This window comes from Marmota flaviventris, chromosome 6 (assembly GCF_047511675.1).
Source record: "Marmota flaviventris isolate mMarFla1 chromosome 6, mMarFla1.hap1, whole genome shotgun sequence".
NCBI lineage: Eukaryota > Metazoa > Chordata > Mammalia > Rodentia > Sciuridae > Marmota > Marmota flaviventris.
In genome coordinates, this window is record NC_092503.1 from 102557624 (window position 1) to 102579949 (window position 22326).

Genomic DNA, 22326 nt, shown 5'->3' on the forward strand with positions numbered 1-22326 from the left:
TAGAACCAATGAATTTATCTTGTCTGTTTGAATTCAGAGCTATGGAAAAATTTAGACCAAGAGCTGGGTCACTCCCAATCAAGTCTCTAAATTAAACATTTCTATTGCTGTTTCAGATTTTAAATACTTTCTAAGTATTAGCTTTATTGTTTTTCAAAAATAATAATAAATGTTTTTAAAATATGCACATTAAGAGATATCTGTCAGTAATGTTAAAACAACAACAACAAAAACCAGAAATAAAAGTTTTAAGTAAATCTTATATTAGTACCATGATATTTACATAGGGAAAAAGTGGGGAATATTGTCGAGTTTTACAAACCATTCTTTATAGACATATGGTTTTAAGCACTGGTTATTCATGTAACATTATTGCTGTCATGGTAATTATGTGCCCTTTGAGATTTATCAGTAATATGTTAGAAGGAGGTTTCATACCAATGAATCACTGGCAATTTTAAATTGCTATGGCATATATATATATGTATGTATATATATATATATATATATATATATATATATATACACACACACACACACATATGTATATGTATATATATGTATATATGTGTGTGTGTTTGTGTGTATACATACACACACACATACACAAGGTAATATACTTTCATATAATTGATCTACTAGCCCTACCTTATACAAATTTAAGGATTATTCACAACTCAGATTTCTTACATACTTCATGGGCATTTCTATTGTTTTTATATTGCCTGGAATATTGTTTTTCCAAACTTAGAAATGATTGATCTGCCAGTCTAAACATCAACCTACCTACAAAATTGTCCATTTCCAAGAATAGGCTGAAACGCTACATTTATTTCTTGCTCTATCCAACCTATGTGTCTAAGATCCTTTACATGACATCCAGAAAGTACATAAAATGCTACAATGAATAGGAGTAAGTCCATCACAGAAGAGCTAAATCTTGTCTCATCTGCTAGCTATAGATATTTTTGACCTAAAACAGATCAGCTAATCTGGTACAGAACGCCTAACTCTCTTGAGGGTATTGCTCTTTCATTTTTTTTTTTTTTTTTTTTTTGCTATGTGTCTTAAAAAAAAGAGAGAGAGAGAGAGATGAAGTTGTTATGAAGAAGTTTGCAAGGTAATGAATTCTCCTTCACATAGGCTTCATGATTCAGTCTCGGATCTTGGGTTGTTTAGCATCCCATTTTGTTTCCTACAAGGCTACACCTCATCAACTCCAGAGAACAGAACTCTCTCCTGAAAAGTCTCTTGAGGAGGCAATCACATCTTGTGATTAAACATTTCATAGCTTCAAAACTCTCGCTGTTTAAAGCTTGTTGTTTTCTTGTTAGAACTATTTTCCTACCATCTCTTTTCAAGTTGCCTTTCAATTATTATGGCTTGCAAATTCCCTATTTATCTACCTATTTATTAAGAAACCAAATCCCTTCAGCCTGCCCATAAAAATAATTTTCTTCCAAACTTCCAAAGTCCTAGTACCCTCCTCAGTTTCTTTTTATACAGTTTAATTTTACAGGCCCAGGGAACACTGTGTGTTTTGTGAGAATCTCCCACAAAACTTTGCAGAATTACATAACCTGTTTGTGCTCATATTGGTAAAAATAGCACCCATAGTACAGACTTCTTGTTTTTTGCTTTGGGTCATTTTTTTAACCCGAATAGTAAAGTCTGAAGATGAAAGCAGAGTCCCAAATGGTCTATGTACAAATTTCCAGGAATAAGCCACATCATCAGGAAATCATGGTAATAAGTAAAGGCTCCAAGTCTGGCCAATGTGAAAAATCAAACATTCAAACCATGTTATGAGCCAGTTTTGAACTGTTGGTTTTGATGGAATCATTCTGCCATTGTTCAAGGCCATTTTGTTGTGTTGGTGTTATGGTAAAGAGAGTGCTTAGGATATAACAGTAAGTTCCCTTTTGATAATAATCTATCAGCATCAAATATTAATTTCCAGCCTTTCTCATGTTCCAGTATTACAACAGATATTCTAATGTGTCTATTGAAATTTACCTACTTCTATCCTTTTCTCCACAACTTAATAATACCATATCTAGGTTTTATACATATTCCATGCCTTCCCCACATTCTATTCCTTATTTCTAATTCATTCCTTTATCAATACTTTATGTTTTGCCCACACTTCATACTTTATCAGAGTCCATGCCTCATTAATTCTTCATGTCTTTTCTAATCCACACATTGCCCATATTCAGTACCTTACCTATACCTACCTTCTCCTATATCATTCTTTACTCATATTTTCTTCCTCATTCCATAGTTTGTCTTTCCATACCACCTTTCACTAGTGTTCCCTTAATTATCTTAAGGACATCCACACTGATCATCTTAGGATTATATTGGAGCCATGCAAAAAGAATGATGCATGAATCCATTTGTTATTACATTCTGTTAATATCTAAACATGCTTAAGCCAGTTGGCCCACCTGGATCAGTAGCCTCCCTATTGTCCCTTTCAGGAGATCTGATGGGAGAGTATGAGGAATGACTGAGGGTTTTTTCTATGCACAAATTTTGTGTGTGTGTATCATAAAGTAGGGAAAAATCATATGTATTTTTTCATTTTTAGAATGCTCATCTCACAGAAAGCACCCTATTTCATATGATTGAAAGTTTCTCTTGAAGCCATCATGAAATATTTCTCTTTAACTTCATAGGAATAGTACCAAAAGCATTTGGGATGGATTATCTAACTTGTTCTAAGTGTTTCCTGGAGAAAAACAAAATAGCAACTGCAAAACCATATTTATATGTCTAGTCTCTTTTATTCTGCCATTTAACTTCATGTGCTTTTTTCTAAGGAGAACCTCCTTCATGAAAAAGATGTTTTTCCCCCCAAAAGTGGATTTATATACTCAAAAGACAATTATTTAAGGATCTTCCAGATCCTTCGACATTTTATTATATATCCTAGTGGCAGAAAAAAATGTATTTCTAAAGATAATGCCTTAACATTAATTATACAATAGTTTGCTAGTGTGTACAGCAAGGGGGAAGTGAATTCGTTGTAGAGATGGTTTAAGTTGCAAAGATATTTTAGAAGCCATATACTCTGTGGAAACACATTCAGGTAATATTCTCTGGTAGCCATGTAATCAATTTCAATATTGCTTCCAGCCCAGCACCCTACTTCATCCAGCCAGTGCCTTGTTTATACCAGCTTGATCAGGGAGACTGTCAATGGCATTTGTATATTTTATAATAGCTATTCCAAAGATATGATGAACCCTGGAGTAATGTACTGTACTTGGCAGCAACTGCTTCAGCTTTTGGGCACATATGCTTCAAATCTGAGAATATCATAGATATATAAGGAAATCTTTGTGGAGATCTCTAAGGCAAGCTGGTATTTAACGCAAAAGCAAACCCATTTGGAACTAAAGTACTTTCCATTAGGCAGTTTGGCGGCTGTTCTATGAGGCAGACTCACTGTGCTCCATGGACACATTTCGATTAAATGCTGCTTTGTATTCTTCCAAAGATGGGAACAATAAGGACGTTTGTCAAAGGAAAAACTGCAGCAAATGATTTCATGTTGAACATCTGTACTCTGCAGTTCATTGTTTGCAAGAGTTTATTGACCATAATTTTGATGCATATAGGTTTTAAAGAGTATAAACTGCATTTATCTTGGGCGCCTATCATTTATTTGAGTCTTGGCTTATTTATTTCCATTTTTTCTGGGCATTTTATTTATTTTGGGAGTCTAAAGAGATGAAAGAAAAGATGTTTCCCCAAAAAGTTTTAGTTAGCTCTGCAAAATTGATGAGGAAGACACTGTTTTCACAAAAAGGATTGAGCAATTGAATTGAAAAATGTACCACTAAGCATGCTATATCTTTATGATACCTTTCAGCCTTAGAGATCTCAAACCAATTTATAAACTTTAACACCACTCTATACTCTGTCCACCATAACAATTATAGTGACATTTCCAGAGTGAAGTATAGCAGCTGTTAATTAGCAAAGTAATTTAGGGGTAGTAGAGTCCAAAACAAATTTATGGTGTTGGCAATGTAATCCTGAGTTAAGTTGCCTCTTTTCCTTTTATAAATGTATGGTTTATTGTTATAAAATGTGAACTTTCTTGTTTGCATTTAATTCAGTGAAACTAAGACCCAGAGACTATGCTAAAGCATGGTATATATGTTGGTCATGATTTTCTGACTAGCTGTTATTCTGATCTATTGGCTTAACTCTGCTACCACATAAATACTCATAAAAATACTGACCCCCTGGAAAGATAATAGACTTTTTCCTTGACAGACTTCTAATAATAAAACGTCAACCTATAGTAATAGTTAAGAATACAAATTTTGAAATCAGGAAGATTTCGGCCATAATCGCAGAATTAAGTAATTTTTATGCATCTACTATTTTAATCTCTAGAATATTGGCAATAGCATATTTTACAGGGTTGTCATATAGTTATAGATAATGATATGTATAAAGCACAGTGTCTAGCATATGAATGTTTCAATATATGTTTTCTGTTATTATTCTATTTTTAAATATTTGGTTTTAAGACTTGTCTAAGAACTTGATGGGTTTGGTAACCTCTCTAATTTTTTAAACATTTTCCTTTATTGTCCAGTTTCTTGTCTTCAGAAAAGACTTGAAGACACTGATCTCGAATAGATAACTAATAGCTACATTTTGTTTTGTGTTTGTTTATAGGGTGTACCCAGGCAGAAACACAAGATGGTTATGTGAGCTTCTCCAACTTGGCAGTCTTGATCTCTGGGTCAAACTGGCACTTTATTTTTAATGTTACTTCCCCTCCAGGTAATTTCAGCACAGTGTGCTTTTATTATCTGTTTCCTTTCAAAAAATGATCCCTTCATCTTTATAATGGAAATAACTCCTCTTGTGAGTAAGAAGTTATACTAGTTTAGAAAAAAAACTCACTTGGCTGTATCATTAACCATGTGAAGAGCAAGCACACATAGAAATTAAGCCTCAGGAGGCTTCATGGTGAGCAAGAATCCAAGTGTATATTTTCCTCTAGATGTGAAAATTTAGTTTTGTGTGTTCTACTTATTTCTTTTCTTATTTCTATGATACTCAGTTCAATATTAGTGAGAAATTTTAATTTATAAGAGAAGCAGTCTTGAGATATTGAGTATTATGAAATCTTCTCTTTGGGTCCCCCTCTCCTCATACATTCCCACGTGGAAAATGGTGATAAAGCCTAGTAACCTCCTGGGACTTCAGAACCACAGGTAGAGGGTGTGAACAAAATGTGATATGACTCAATTTTCCTTGATAAAACACTTAAAGAAATTTCCCTTTTGGTGCATTCAGGGCATATCTTGTGAAAATATATAATGAGTACTTGTCAACAAGTTATTTAATTCATTAATGAAGGAACCAGAAGGATGGCAAAACTATTTTAAAGAGCATTTGAAGTATAGCACCATATAGCCAAAAGAGAAATTCTGAAATAAGTTTGTCAATTGGATACAGGGCAATAAAGCCATATTCTCTGAGGTTACATACTCACATATCATTTATTTATTTATTTATTTAACACCTCCTCATGCACCTTTATTTTTATTTTTATTTTTTGCCATTATACTGAGCTTTATTATTATTACTATTATTATTATTATTATTATTTGCATTACAATTCTTAATACACCTTTATACCACCATTTATCATATCTCTGATTGTATATAAGGTATGTTGACACCAAAGTCACATCTTCATACATATATTTTGTATAATGATGAGGGTCTCCTTTCACCATCCATGCTATTCCTCTTCTCCCTCCCTTTCCCTCACATCCCTATTCCCTATCTAGAGGTAAGCTTCCTCCCTTGTTCTCCCTCCCAGCCCCATTTTGAGTCACCCCCCTTATATCAGAGAAGACATTCTGCATCTGTTTTTTTTGGGGGGATTGGCTAACTTCGCTTAGCATATTTATATCTTTATTGGATGAAACTTATTTGCAGCTTATCAATCTTCTACAAATTAACAAGTTTAAACTCTAATTAATGATAAACATTACTATGTGCCTGAAATCCCAGCTACTTAGGAGGCTGAGGTAGGTGAGTCATTTGGGTCCAAGAACTCAAGACCACATTGGGCAACATAGCAAGACCCCAACATACATAAATAAATAAATAAATAAATAGTCAATCAAAAGTATACTCTAGAGAATTTGATAAACTTTTGATAAGACCATTTTGAAAAAATGCCAGTAGGTCTTGAATAAAGTTTGAAATCATCTTCCTTTAATTCCAAGTTTTGTATTACTTAACAAACTATTTTTTGAGGTGATGTAATACTATTAAGTATAATTTTGTGGGGCAGCTATCCTTTTAATAATACCTTTGAAAGTGTGCTGATGTAAGCACAGTTTCACAGTGTGACATGTTCAGTGTACTTGAACAGGGAACTTCAGGTGTTTTATCTTGTGCATGAGTTTCTGAATGGATGTGTTTTAAAGGGTCAGATAGGCAGGGCTGGATATTGGTCTCAGATTTGTTCTGGTATTTAAAAGACTTTTGTCCTTTAATTTCCTTAGTGATTATCTAAGACTAGCCAAATACATAATCAATGTTATTTTAAGGAAAAAGTTATAAAACTAAAGGTAAGATATATTGTAGACAGAAACTTCTCAGTACCACATGTGATACCCAACTGACCTTGGCATTCACATTTGGTACATCACTACTTTTAGTTTCCTCCATGTAACTTATAAAGTAGAATAACTAAGGATTTGTCTTAAAGTTTTTTCCCTAAATTGTTCTTCACAATTTTCAAGACCAAGTCTATAAACTGAGGCTCTGTAAGAAAGAGATTTTACAAAAGAACAGTAAAAACATTAAATGGTCTGTACTCTAGGGACCTCTTATTGACATCATGCTGATTAATGGTACAGATCCCAAGAGTAACTGCTTGTTTGCAAGTGTATCAATTTCTAGTGCTAGAAGGTTTGGAAAGCAGACTTTATTCACAAATTCAGGCCAATTAATTATTTTTTTTTGTTGGCACTCAAAAATAATAGGTTTGATGAGCATTGATTCATATAGCTTTTTCATTTATATGTGAATCAAGCAGAGAGCTGGTAATAATGTTCTTCAATTTCTTGGGTAGAGGAGCAATTGAATAGATATTACCGTTGTGGATACAGAATCCTCATAAGTCTCTCATACATTACAAACCCAGCTCATTATGGCTTCTTTTTTTTTTCTTTTGGTACCAGGAATTGAACCCAGGGGCGCTTAACCACCAAGTCACATCCCCAGCCGTTTTTAATATTTTATTAGAGACAGGGTCTTGCTGAGTTGCTTAGGGCCTCACTAAGTTGCTGAGGCTGGGTTTGAACTTGTGATCCTTCTGCCTCAGCCTCCTGAGTCAGTGGGATTACAGGTGTGTGCCACAGCACCTGGTTCCCCTTTGACTTTTGTTTATTCAGTCCCCAACTGAAGGACATTGAATTATTTCTGGGTTTAGGTATTTATGCATAGAATTACCATAAACATTTGTGTATAGGTTTTTGTGTGTATAGGCCAATTCCTTTTCTAGATTATTTTATGCCTTGCTCCATAATTAATAATACGATAAAACCCAAACATTTCAATCTACAAAATTGCAAGGGCTTCAGGTGAATTCTTAGATATATTTTCTCAATAGGAAATTCCTCATCTTGCCCCATTATACATAACCAAACTAGCTCCGTCTGCCATTAGTCTACTCCCATTTTCCAATTCTTTCGAACTTCAGAAAGTCTGTTGGCACTCTGGGAGTTTCTGTGCCCCTATTTTAATGTGATACCTTCCATATTTAAAGCAAATACAGAGCAAGTAGTTCTAAGCATTCTGGAACTGTGAATATTCTTTTTTCCTAATTAGAAGAAGAATGAATGAATCTATAATTTTGTGTTGATGGATAAGGTATGTCTGAGAATAACATGAGACAATTGAAAAAATTGGATAGAATTACACAGGTTCTGCCTGTGTTGGAAGGAATGAGTATGAATTATTGGTGGTATCGTATAGTTCTTCAGGAATATAACTCTTGGATTTATTATTGACTCAGTTATTTTATAATTTAATTTAATAAATATTTATTGAGTACCTGTTAAGTGGCAGGCACTATCATAAACAAATCTTTTCCACAAGTTTTTATTAGTACCATTTGAATATATTATGGAACTTTTTTTTTTTTTAAACAGGAGCCAATTTTACAGCTCGATCTAGGCCCTTTGCTGTCTTGCCTGTGACTGGAAAGGAGAGGTCAACCATTCTGATGGCTGCTTCCCTGTGCTCAGCGGTCTCGTGGCTGGCTCTGATCTGTCTGGTGTGTTGTTGGCTTAAGAAAAGCAAAAACAGAAGTACGTGAATTTTTTGTTTTGGAGGGGGAAGGAATAAAAATATTTAGAAAAAAAATCTTGTATGTTTATTTTTTTATTTCTTCAAAGAGTAATGTTTGTGTGCTTTGCAATACATAAAACTATGTGGAGTCAAACTGTTCAATTAATATAGTAGAGACAAGGATTGCAAAATCTTAAATAATAGCAGCGACAAAATAATAAAAGCTCAAATTCATTGAATATTCACTATGTACCAGGCTCTAAGGACTTTAGATAAATTAATTATTAATGCTCACAACAACTCAATTATGCAGGTGATAAATATTATGCCTACAGTACAGATGTGGAGAATGAGGCATAGAAAGGGCAAATAACTTGCCCAAGGTTACACAGCCACAAAGCATCCAGGCAGTTAGCTCCATGTCCCTCTCCCTGAAACATTATGTTCCATTGCCAGCTGACCCTGCAGAAAATGGGCTAAAGAATCACACAGAAACATCCTTTTCTCCTTCAAAAGAGGGAAACAAGTGCTGGGCATTTTTCTCTGGAAACAAAGAAATTAAGTATGTCCTTGAATATTTCCCCAAAAGCAGAGTATCTTTTCATTTTTTATTTTTTAAGCTGAGTCATGAGGGAAGGGGGTCTCTGAAAGAACTTCTGTCTATCTTTCTAGCTGGTTCTTAGGAAGAGAAAGAGAGGCAGATAGAGCATTAGTAAATCCCTTATACTAGCCAAACATTATGCTCCAGACCACCACATGTATTTATTATAACATCAAAGTTATAAGCAAGAATGAGTAAAAAGAGCCAAAGTTATAAGCCAATGAATAAAAGAGGCAAAAGGCAAAATAATAATAATAATAATAATAATAATAATAATAATAATAAAGTACAAAAGAGAAAGGAAAAAGGAGGTAGCACAGTTCTACCACCCAAATATTCGCTGTGCTTGAATTTCTGAGGGATCTTCAGGAAGGGTTGCTCACTTATCAGACCCTGTATCTGAACTTCACGATGGCCAGTTGGCCCTGCCTCTCTCTGTGTCCTGGTTATTCGGGTGGACAAACTGTCTGTGATTTGTTGAAAAGCAGTTTTTTATTTTGTTTGGGTTTCAAATCCAATCATCTACCCACACCACACCCCCGTGTGTGTGTGTGTGTGTGTGTGTGTGTGTGTGTGTGTGTGTCTGTGTGTGTCTGTGTGTTTGTAGTACTTTCGGTTTTGTAATAAACTTCTGTTTTTTTTTTTTTTACATCAAGTGATCCTGTGTAACAGGTGATTTAATTCTCGGCCTCAATTTACTATCCAAACATACTAGCCATTTGAGGACTCTCATTAAGCTCTGCAGATCTTATCTCCTCTTGTTTGTTCCCTCAATGCTAGAAGTAGCTTATTCTTGAAGTTACTTGTATCTATTATTTCAGTCCTTTCTGTTCTTTAAAACTTTCAGTATCTGTGAGCACATTTCCTTATATTAAATCTCCACATTTTTCTGACTGGGTACATTCCTAGTTAGTTTAAAAATTATAAAGAGATGGAAAGAAAATTGACAAAAAATTTCACAGCAATTAGCTCTATATGAATAACTTGCTTTTTCTTTTTTATGTTCTATACTTTCTGTACTTTAATTTCTAAAATTAGCATTTCATTACATTAGAATCAGATAAATGTACTGCTTTCTAACTTCCTCATAAAATAATTCTCCAATTCAGCTTATGTTCTATGTCAGAGTTGGCAAAATTTTTGTCTGAGGACTCTATTATACTGTCAAAAATTATGGAGAACCTAAAGAATTTTTGTCTGTGTGGGTTCTATACATTAGCATTTCCAAATTAAAAATAAAACAGAACATTTAGAGTTTATTTGTTAATTTATTTTGAAATAACAATAATATAGACAGTGAATGTAAGCATAATTAACACTTTTATTTTTTTAAAATGTATATTTTTCAGAAAAGACATTATGAATAAAAAAGTGGCAGTTTTACAAATCTTTTAAATGTCTTCCTTAATGGGAGTCAGCTGGAATCTTCTAGCAGCTTCTACATTCAGTCTGTTGCAATGTATTGGTTTGTGCTGAAGTATATCAAGGAAATCCAGCATCATACAGCTATATAGTAGAAAAATGGAAAATAACTTATTAGGCTTTACAGATAATTGTGAATATTCTTTGACAAGAAGGACTTAAGGTCCACCTCAGTTGCACTATTACAAGCACCTCTACTAGTCTACCGTGTATTTTTAAGTGGAGCATCTACCCAGGCATGGTTTTGAAGCACTATCTCTTGGTCATTTGATACATAATTTTTCACTGAGTTTTGCCGGCTGCTAAATGTTGATATATATTTCCTTCTACAATTAAAAAAATCACAAGTGTTCATATTAGTCTGTAAGATTTTCAAATCCATGAAATTCATGGAAATTAATATAGGTTTTCCAGAATTCTAAGTTGCCCATGAAAACTTGATTTAATCACTCATGAAAAATGCTGTAAGTTCTTTCTTTCTTACCATCTTAGTTCCTTCATTTTAAAAAAGAAAACCTTTCAAATACCCAAATACTAATGACCAGTTTGTCCTCAATCATCCTTTTTAGTTTGGTGAGTAGAAATGGTGTTCCATAAAAATATCAGCAAGTTCACCTTGAAACTCACCTATAAAATTATTTTCCCTTTAGGAAATCACTATTTATATTTTTAATAAAATTAAATCTCTTTATAGTTTCATCAGAGATATTCTTAAGCGAGATAGACTTTTTCTTTGTGGCTGTTGATTTTCATTTTGTTGACTGTGATTTCATCTCCAGGTATGTCCTTCCTGATCACACCTATCTCCAAACATTTACTTTCTCCCCCACAACAATCGCCTTTTCACACTACAACATAGCATTTCTTGACATTATGTTACAAATGTATTTATTATCTCTGTCATCCATACTAGAACAAAAGCTCTATGGAAGCATGTATGGAGTATTTCTCATTCATCATAGTTTTCACAGTGCCCAGAACAGTATCTGGCATGAAAATGTAAATATGTTTGTGATGATTACATTTATTAAACAAATGAATGGAAAATTAAGTATATGTTCAGCCACAGATGGACATAAGATTTAAATTTTTCAGTCAAAAGCATGCATCTGTTTGAATTCTGTTGATTGTACCAATATCAATTTCCTGATGTCGATACTGTTTTAGTCAGCTTCACATTACTACAATGAAACCTGAGACAACTAACTTATAAAATGAAAAGGTTTATTTAGCTCATAGTTTGGGAAGTTCAAAATCCAAGACCAGATGGTCCCATTGGTTTGGCCTCTTCTAAGAATAACAGATAGAAGCACATCATCCAGGGAAGACCTATAGTAACAAATATTTACAGCTCATATTGGGTGGAGGGAGGGAAGGAGGGAAGGGGGGGGGAGGGGAAGGGAGGGAGGAGAGTACTAGGGAGAAAGAGAGACCAGGTCCCACAGTCTCCTTTGAGGTTATGTCCCTAGTGACCTAAGGACCTCTGAGAAGGCTCCATCTCCTAAGGGATTCACTACTTCCCAACAATGTCATCCTATGAACCAACCCTTTTTAGAATCTATAATTATTTCAAATCAAAAAGTTAAAAAAGTTAGTAATATTCTGTTAATTATTAGCTCTGTCCAACAGAAATATAACATGATCCACAAATGTGAAACACATAGTAATTTTCTAGTTGTCATTCATCCTAATATAGTGAAAATATCATTTTAATGTGTAATGAATGAAAAAAAAAAAAAAACAGTATATACCCCAGCACAGGATATTTTACTTTTTTTCAAAACCAGCTATGCATTTTATACTTAGGGCACATCTCCATTCGAGCTAGTCACATTTTAAGTGTTCAGTAGCCACACGCGACTACTACTGTTTTGGACCGACAGTTTTAAACTGTAATGTTGGTGATTGGTACATGGGATTCATTATTGCTTAAGTTCTGAATTTATTATATGCATTCTATTGCGTGTATTTCACAAGGATACTGGGAGGAGGCTTAAAGAGAAACATTTTATAAATAAAAAAATGTTCTTTTAATCAGAAGAAATACATTTTTGTGTTAATACAGAAACAAAACCTGAAGAGGTACCTAAATCCCAGACTAATGATCAGAAGAACCATATCCATGTCCCATCCAAACGCCGTCGATCACAAGAAGAAAAAGAAAAAGAAGATGCTTTGGCAGAAGAAGGTGAGTTTAGACAATGCCAACAACTCCACAGAGGAGACTCACTGGGAACAAACTGTGGGTCCATTACCTCCCCCCACGAATGTCAGTTTCTAAAGCAATTCTGTTAAAAGCCTTTTCTTTTTGTTTTTTTGTGACTTTTTTTCCTCAAGCAAGTATACCCCAGCATAAGAAGGTACAGGTTCAGCTGATTTTCTCAGCTAGTAACCAATTATTTAAATTGATGCTTATATAGTTTTTCTTAGTAGATTATTGGTTTAACATTTGAGTTGTTACATGAGAAAAGGGGAAACCAGAGTATAGGCATATAATCTTTCCCTCAGCTATTACAAAGCTGCCAATTTGGCAACATTATTGAATTTGGGAAAACAGAGAGTGTAGTTGCCAAATACCTACTATGCAAATTAGATGGAATGTGGAACCCTCAAGAAATATGTCAGCTTTGCTATACCCTGCTTTGTCATTTAGTTGTATTTTTTAGCAAAATGCATGATTTGCCTATATTTTGCATTATACCAGATGATTTTACTTGTTATATTGTTAAATTGCCATTAAAATTGGTGCCAAGCAAAGATTAGCATTTACCTTGGATCAATGCTCTGCCCTTGTCCTGTTAAGGATGCATATAATAGGAATATAGAGCCCAGGACACAAGATGGTTTTGCCAAGTATGGCTATGGTGTATGAAAAACATTCATGTGATTTCCATGGGTCTGAAACATTTTAAAACATACTCTAAAAGGAAGAATGTTCTCTTTTTTTTCCAAGTAAGAATCAATTATCATATTTTCTGCTTGAAAAAGGAATACCAATCTTACTGAGTTCATGTTTAATCAAAATAGAGCAGCTCAGTGCACTGATGTGTGTGTGTGTGTGTTTTGCCGGGGGGGGGGGGGGGTGTTTGGGTGTGTCTGTGCGTGCATATGTATGTATGTTTGTTTGTTTGTTTGTTTGCCTTTTTGTGTCTTTACCCATGGATAAAATGAGTTTCAAAAAAATTCCAGATTATCCATCTCTTGGACATACAAAAAAATGTTAGTAGGAGGTGTGGGTTGAAGTATGAGTGGAGGAGATGAGAATGGAGATGGAGAGAGGGAACAGGTTCTTTCTAGGTGCCATTGAAGATCATTTTAATTTTGGCTTCTTGTCTTTCTTATTAATGGATAAGACTCTTGTCCATATTATTGCATGTAAACACAGGGCAGGTGTTTGAAACAGTGCCTGGACTTAGCTCTTGACATTCAGCTGCACTCTTCAGTGAATGGCGGGAACATTGCTGATCTCTCCCCTCATCTAATTTGGTCATCTACATGACTTTCAGTTGTCTCACTTAAATTAACCACATTAAACAGTCCACACACCTGGATGTTTTAATAAGGAACATTTATGTGGTGGCTTATTAATAAATTATCAGGAATGAGACAGGGACAGGGCTTCTTGGAAGAGGTTTATTAGAAAATCGACACTGAAAATAGAAAGATGTGTTATCCAACCCACCTCACTGTAATCCCTGTATCACAGTGGATTTATTTATTTATCACCTAAGCTTCTTCCAAATCTTAACAGAATCTTTTCCAAAGCAAATAATGAGGTATCATCTATAGTTTTTGAAAATTATTATCATCTACCTAATTATTGCTAGCTTGAAATAAATCTGGTTTTATTCCCCTATTTCCACAACATTTTGTTTTTCCTTTTCTCGCTCTGTTTTTAAACTTTTGGGGTGTACTGTTAAAGTGGTTGGCTGTCTTGCTGCTTGGCCCTTTGCCATTACTAAGCATTATTATTGCATTTGAAATTATTTAGCTGATGGAACTATTACTACTAAATTTAGGTTGTAAGCTTATTGTGATATTACTTTTACCAAAAATCTCATGAAAGTAACAGGGTTTCTAGACAGTTGCTACAGAAGGATAAGGGAAGTAAGGTATATATATCTTATACTGTACTGTTCAGTGCTTTTGATGTAAAGAGTCATCTAAATCACCTTTCAAAATTCATGTCTGATCATGTTGCTCTGCTACTTATAGATTTAATGGATTCCCACTGTTGGTTGGAGGGGCAGGGGAATGTGACGAGATTGGGCATGGAACCCAGGGTTGGACAGATAAGATTTAAATCTGACTTCCTTTAAATCTGACTTCCTGGAAAAAGATATTACTCATCTTTGTGACATTTAGGTGAGAACCTGCTGAAGTGTCTATAAGTTACTATTTTAATCTCCCCATAAATAGAAAATAATATTTACTTAGTACACAACAAAGTCTTGTCTGTACATTTGCAATGGATGGTATCTGGTTCCTTGTCCTTTATGAATTCCCAATATGGTTGGTACACAGGAATAGTATTTGGTGGACAATTGGAGAACAAGTTAATTCAATAAACAAGTGTAAAGCAAATGCAACAATATCTATTGGAAGAACTGAAATATGGGAGGGAATGTGAAAGGCAAGTATATCATTTTTCTGAGTTGAATGTTTAATCCTCTGAGTGCTAAATCACATCACACGGTTTCATATCTTATTTAGTGAAGGCTTGATTGTCCATTTTGCAGAAACTCTGGTTCATAGAAATGCCAGGAAAAGACTTCTGCTTTGCCCTGTCAAAGCTCAATCTCACATCACTTTTACTCAATGGTTTCTTTGTTCCTTTAACTTGGTCAATAACATCCAAATCTCCCAATGTAGACATCTCAGAGTTATAGATCTTGAATTCCTAGTTCACTCTTTCTTTTTTTGAAGAGAGAGAGAGAGAGAGAGAGAGAGAGAGAGAGAGAGAGAGAGAGAGAATTTTTTAATATTTATTTTCAGCGGACACAACATCTTTGTTTGTATGTGGTGCTGAGGATCGAACCGGGGCCGCACGCATGCCAGGCGAGCGCGCTACCGCTTGAGCCACATCCCCAGCCCACCTAGTTCACCCTTTCCCACTCTGTCCCTTTCTTGCTTATCAACCTCTATCATTTCCACTTCTTCTGTGTCCTTGAGTTTCCTCTCTTGTTGCTTTACCTCTCAGATGTGTCTACAATTCAGTCACATTTACCACATTGCTGGCAGGTGTCTCTCCTCTTTCTCTTTCCCTTCCAGGACAGAATTCCCAATCTGTAACACAGGCTTCCCCATTTCAAAATGTTCTTCTCCAGTGTATCCGCATAGCCACAGTCTCCCATTTCTCCCAAATCCAGATCAAATACTTTATTTTCTTTTTTAAATTCTCTTTATCTAGAAGGAGTGGTTCCCATCTCTCAACTTCTAGAACTCTACCCTTGTTTACATAACACTTACTATGTAATGTAATTGTTCGGTTTCTCCTATCTTTTGTATAAATTCTGTATCTTTTTTAACCCCAAAAGCTCTTTACTATAGAGACTTATTGTTTTAGTTATTTTTTTTTTTTTGCTATGACCAAAAGACCTGAGAAGAACAATTAGAGGAGAAAAAGGTTATTTTGGGGCTCATGGTTTCATAGATAGGAGATTATTTTCTTTGGGGCCCAAGGTGAGGGAAAACATCATGATAGAAGAGGTGGCAGAGGAAAGTGGCTCAGGACATCATACCAGGAGGGAGAGCAAGCAAGTTCCCTTCACTAAGGACAAAATAGGAGCCCAAAAGGCACACCCTCAAAGACCCAACTCTTTCAGCTATACCCTACCTACTACCTACAGTTACTACCCAGTTAATCCCTAGAAGGGGATTAAGATGCTCATTAGGTTAATTGTTCTCATAACCCAATCTGTTCACCTCTGAACTTCCTAGCATTGTTTCAGATGTGGATTTTGGGGGACTCCTCACATCTAAACCAGACCAATTATGATATAAAACCACGAATAAATATTATTGAGTAAATGATGAAGATAGAGATGAAATGATTCTCCCTTCTTTCCGAAGACCCTTGGATCCCAGCAGTTGTTAAAAACTGGTAGAAAAGAATAAAGAAAAATTATCCTCAATTTCTTTAAAAACAGATCAACAACAGGATAATGCCCATGACTGACGACAGTATAAGGACTGCTCATCACTGTTAGCAATGGGCAGAATGTGACATGGTGTTTCCTGCAGTGCTTTCTGCTGACTACTATGGCTGCCTCTCTCAGTTGTCTTGACAGTCCTCTGTCTTTGCAGATGTCAGTGCATTTTTCTCCAAATCTTGCACTGATGTTTGGCCACTCACGAATTTTATTTGTAGAATCCATACATCCAATGTTGGGAATTAAAATTCTACATGTAAAAAAAGGCTTGCCTTTATACATATATGATTATGAACTTCAACTTCAGGGACTCCTTATCTCTATCATTTAGAGACTGTTAACTATATCTGATATGCTTCATGAATGTGGAATAAAAAGGACTGTTTATGAACTTATCTTTTATGAGCATCAATCTAAAAGAATGCCAGAGGGTGAAGAGGAGAGAGATGGCTTCAAGGTGTTTAGAAGTAAGGAACAGCTGAGACATTTCCCAAGCTCTCAGAAAAGTAGAAATATGTTTGGAATTCATTAATGAATAACATGTCTATATCACATAAGGAAAAAAGATAAGAACATCCCCTATTTTAAAACCATGAAAAAAAAATTAGCACTTATTCAATAAGAAAAGCTTAATAAACTTATAATGGTTTTGATATGAGGTGTCTCCCCAAAACAGCTCATGTCTGAGAAAATGTGAGAACATTTAGAGGTAAAGTGATTGAGTTATGAGACCTTTCACCCAATCAGTGAATTAATCCCCTGCTAGGGATTAGCTGAGTAGTAATTGAAGATGGATGGATAGGGTGTGCCTAGAAGAGGTGAGTCATTAGGGGCATGCCTTTGGGGTACATACTTGGTAAACTGAGCTTAGTTCCTCTCTCTGCATACTGATCACCATGTGAGCTACTTCCTTCCAACATACTCTTCTGCCATGATGTTCAACCTCACCTCTATCTCCAAGGAATGGAGCCAGCTGTCTATGGACTGAGACCTCTGAAACTGTGATCCCTCAAATAAACTTTCCTCCTCTATGATTGTTCTGGTCAAGTCTTTTGGTCACAGCAGTGAAAAGGTTTACTAAAAGAGAAATATTGCTAAATAAGTGTTTGAACACTATGAAATATTATATTTAACAATGGAATATTAGAGTACTTGTACTGAAATGAGGACACATTGTGTAATGCTGAGGAATGTAGGTAGAGATAAATTAAAAGGACAATGTTGGAGATGGTTTGCAGATGATATAATTGTTGGAGGTAACTGCTATAGTTTATAATTAACTTGAGTAACTTATTCAAATAAAATGTCAATCTATAAAGACATAATATTTTATAAATGCTAAATAAACATCTTTTCCTTATAAGTTTATTCTGCCTCAGGTATTTTATTATATTTTTATTTATTTATTTTGTACTGGGGGTTGAATTCAGGGGCATTCTACCATTGAGCCACATACCCAGCCCTATTTTGCATTTTATTTAGAGACAGGGTGTCACTGAGTTACTACGAACCTTGCCATTGCTGAGGCTGGCTTTTAACTTGCAATTCTCCTGTCTCAGCCTCCCCAGACACTGGATTATAATCCCACTGTGCCTGGGGTATTTCATTATAGTACACAAAATGGACTGCTACAAGAAATTAGGAGTACGTAGTTACAAAATGTGATAAAATATACAATAGTGGCCAAGGGATATGATATCTTGGGAAAAATATTAATGAGAGATGTGTTGAAGGTATATAACAATAAGATGTGTTTTGCTGAGTAGTTTAAAGAGAAAACATGAATGTAAAAGGAAATATGTTTATATTTAGACTGACTAATATTTCAGGGACCTCAATTATTTATAAATTAGCTTGGTTTTAATGCAATTTCAATAATTTTGCACAGTGTAAAGTGGCATAAGATGAATACAAAGTTCATCAGAAAGTACAAACCAATGATACAAAGCAAATTTTCTAAAAGAAATTGATTTTTTGACAATGGGAATGTGTAACTCTAGCAGAGAAATAATATTTATGTTACTATTCTTAGTAAAATGTGATACTGATAAAGGAATACCCTAATGGAAATAGCCCCAATGAGTGTGTGTGTGTGTGTGCATGTGTGTGTGTGTTGTGTATGTGTTAGGGTGTATTCTTGTGTTGTATCACATTATGTACATATATATGCATATATGTATATTGCATAAGTATAGGTTATAATTATATATTATACATAATAAATATATATGTTAGGTATAAAAATGTAATACATGCTTAAAAAATAGATTAAAGCAGTCTATACATAGAGCTAAATAATTTGACTATTTAGAATAATTATTAACCTAGATTCTCACTTCAAAAAATATACCAAAGTAAATTCCAGAAGCATAAATGAGCTGAGTTTGATTTACTAAAATGCATTCATTGTTAGAGGAACAGAAAATCAATGGAACAGAGATCACTTGTGATTCAATGTGGGAGACTAACAGTATGTTTTCCTTCCTTTTATTTTCTCTAATTTTTATAACTTTTGATTGACAATCCATTGCTTATTAAAATAAATGATAACTTTCCACTTAAAGGAAAAGTAGTCTAGATAACACTGGTGATATTGTTTACTAATTACTGCATATGTATTTTCTAATATGTGGGCAAGACGTTTTCCTTTATCAATAAATGATAGAATCCATTTTTGACATATTAGTTGTCCACTTCTCTTCCTCAGACCATGTTTAGACTTCAAAAATGTCAACTATTTTGAGACTGCTTATTGAATCTCCAAGTCTTCTAACACTGAACACTGCACATGGAATTGGCATGAGAAAAATAGAAGGGAAATTCATTACTAATGCTCTGATAGCAAAAGAAGCCAGCGACCAGTACTCACAGCAATCTTAAAAAGCAAGGGCATAGTGTATATTCACTGCTCTTGAAAGTTTCATAAGCCACAAGATGTTAAGAAGAGCTGTAAAAATTGCAGCCGATTGTAGGTTTACCTGGAAGCACCCCAAATCAGACTGTAGGTGTACCTGGAATCACCTCAAGCCAGTAAGGGCCTCATTTTGTAGAGAAGGGATATATGTGCCCCATATTTGGTCTCATTCTCCCTAAAACTTGATCATACCTACCAATGGAACTCTATGAAGCATGGGTACAGGCAATTTGAAATCTCCTCTTTCCTTTCTAATGGAAACTCATCAACCAGGCAGTGATGGGAAGAAGGCATGTTAATTCATATGTTTTGATACTAGCTATCCTTCCTTCCCTAAAACCCAAACATTCAACTGAATGCCTTAGGACACATATCTGCTATAAATTCATTTTTTATCTAATTTGTCTGAGATCTAAGCTTCCTGTGGAGGTCCTAGATCAAAGGAGCTGATTCCTTCTGATGTCGGCACTGACATGTAATGTGTGCTGACTTAGTTCTGTCTATAACCTCACAGTGGGAGGTGGCCAGCCTCCCTGGGCACCTTTACACAGTGAACTTTCATTTCAGCTGGGGAGTCTGTCAGGTATGTTGCTGATTGGAGCTTCCATGTAAATAATTTATGGGAGACTTTTAAATGTTTTGGGGTCTGCAAAAGAAAGCTAGGCTTGCATTAGTCTTTTATGAAGAGGTACAGACTTGAAGAACAAGGGGGGGAAATATTTCCAATGAAAGTCTCTCAAAAACAGGATAACAATATTTTCAATGGCTTAAAAATAGGTGACTTGTAGCATTTGATTCATCTTACACAAAGTGCTATTGGTTTTACCAAGGGATTAAAACTCAAAGCCTCTTTTCCTTTTTTAAGTTTGCTTCTACCTGACAATTTATTCTTCTTGTTCTTTGGTTATTTGCTGATCCTGATAAACTATGCCTTTTCCTCCTGGTGAGAGCAGTAATTATGGAGATGATACCAAGCCCAGTGCTTGGTATAGAACTGGGCATAATGAGCGAACAGGGTTGATAGCACAAAATATCTCCTTCCCTAAAGGCACTCAAAGTCCTAAGAGGAAGATGGGACTGTCACACAAAGAAAGGTGACCAATAATAGAAACAGCAGCACAGGTCAAATGAGAAACTCCAGTCAACAAGTATTGAGGCATAAATCAATGTAGTTGAGCTGTCAAGAAACACTTCTGGAAGGAGTTTCAGATCCCATAGGAAAACTAGAGTAACCGGAAAGTTCTCACAGCTCCAAGCAAGAGAAATCCTCCAGGCAGGTAGCTATGGCAGATAAACGCTAGACAAAAAGACTGTGTGGAAAGTGAAAGGGAGATATGAGTAATACAGACTTATCAGGATATTAATATAAGCATTGTGGGAACAATTGAACAACATGATTACTTTATCTTATTTACTGGTCCAAGTAAAAAGCATTTTAGAAGTCACACACCTGTAATCCCAGCTATTTGGGAAGATGAGGTAGGAGGATCATAAGTTTGAGGCCAGCCTGAGAGACTTAGCAAGACCCTGTCTCAAAAAAAACAAAAATTAAAAAATAAAAAGAATTATTACGTTTTCATAACCTCACCTCATTACTTCATTTTCCACCCATCATCTGTTGCTAGATTAGATTAAACTACTAATAAATTGGGTTTTTAATTCTGATATAGATAGCACTATTGTCTTCTGACACAAGCCAGGACAGCTCCCAATAAACTGAGAGAAGCATAATACACAAGTTAATACGTTAGCATCTACATTGTGTGTAAAAAAAAAAGAGTAGTTAATGAATTTAGTGGTGAAATGCAAAAACATTAGTGATAGTAGATGTCGATGACCTACTTCCCAAGGGTTGAAGATGAGTCTTTTTTTATTCATCATAAGGCACATGAAAGATGACCTTTGCACATATGACATACTGATACGCATATATCCAGCCAAACACTCTTCTTAATTCTTCATTGGTGTCTAGGACTTTATACATTGTTGTATGGTGCTGACAAGCACAGAATCTGGACCAAAAAATCTAGAATTCTCTAAACCAGATCTGCCCTTGATTTACCTGTGGTATTGGGAAGGCATACTTAGTCACTCTGGCCCTTAATTACCTTTCTTCTGAAGGGCAGATAATAGCTGGGCATGGCACACCACTGTAATCCCAGTAAATCATGTGGCTGAGGCAGAAAGATCTTGTGTTCAAAGCCAGACCCAGCAACTTTATGAGATCTTGTCTATAAATAAAAATACAAAAAAGGACTGGAGATGTGGCTTAGTGGTTGAGCACCCATGGGTTCAATCCCTGTTATGTATAAATATATAAATGACAGATAATAATAGCATGCACTGCAGAGGGTTATTCTAAGGACAAATTACATACATGATGTAGTGCTCAACATGTGTTATTTGGTATACTTGCTGTATAAATGGTACTTTAAATTATTAAAGTAAATTTTGAAGGCAAAAGAAAGCCTAAGTTTAAACACCTAAGGACTATCATATTGAGGTTGTTTGTTGCTGTATTTTAATATGAATTTGTTACTGTCTATGTTGGTGTATTTTAATATGAAATTATCTTACTGTCTGTGAGACAGAACTATTAATTTAAGGTACTTTTTATTAAAGTAAGTTGTAGACAGAGTTAGAAAAGAAACTTATAGAATCATTTAATAATTATTTTAAGTGATTAATGCATGGTCACATGAGATTATTTGAATTCCCATGTACATACTTAGAAGCTTTACAAATATGGTAAGTAAGCCTACCATCTGTACTTTTGACTTTTGTGAGATGAATCAAAAAATATTACACAGACTGGTCTTTAACTCTTGGGCTCAAATCATTCTCCCAACTCAGCCTCCTTGGTGGTTAGAAGTACATACAGGTGCATACCA

At 35.0% G+C, this 22326-nt stretch overlaps 1 protein-coding gene across 1 annotated transcript in view; it reads left to right on the forward strand.

Annotated features, from left to right (window-relative positions):
* Pkhd1 (PKHD1 ciliary IPT domain containing fibrocystin/polyductin) overlaps positions 1-22326 on the forward strand; it is a 432276-nt gene that overhangs the window by 407610 nt on the left and 2340 nt on the right. Inside the window, exons 63-65 of the mRNA XM_027938269.2 lie at positions 4702-4809; positions 8208-8366; positions 12435-12557. Coding sequence (XP_027794070.2) covers positions 4702-4809; positions 8208-8366; positions 12435-12557 — 390 coding nt within the window. The remainder of the gene's footprint in view (positions 1-4701; positions 4810-8207; positions 8367-12434; positions 12558-22326) is intronic.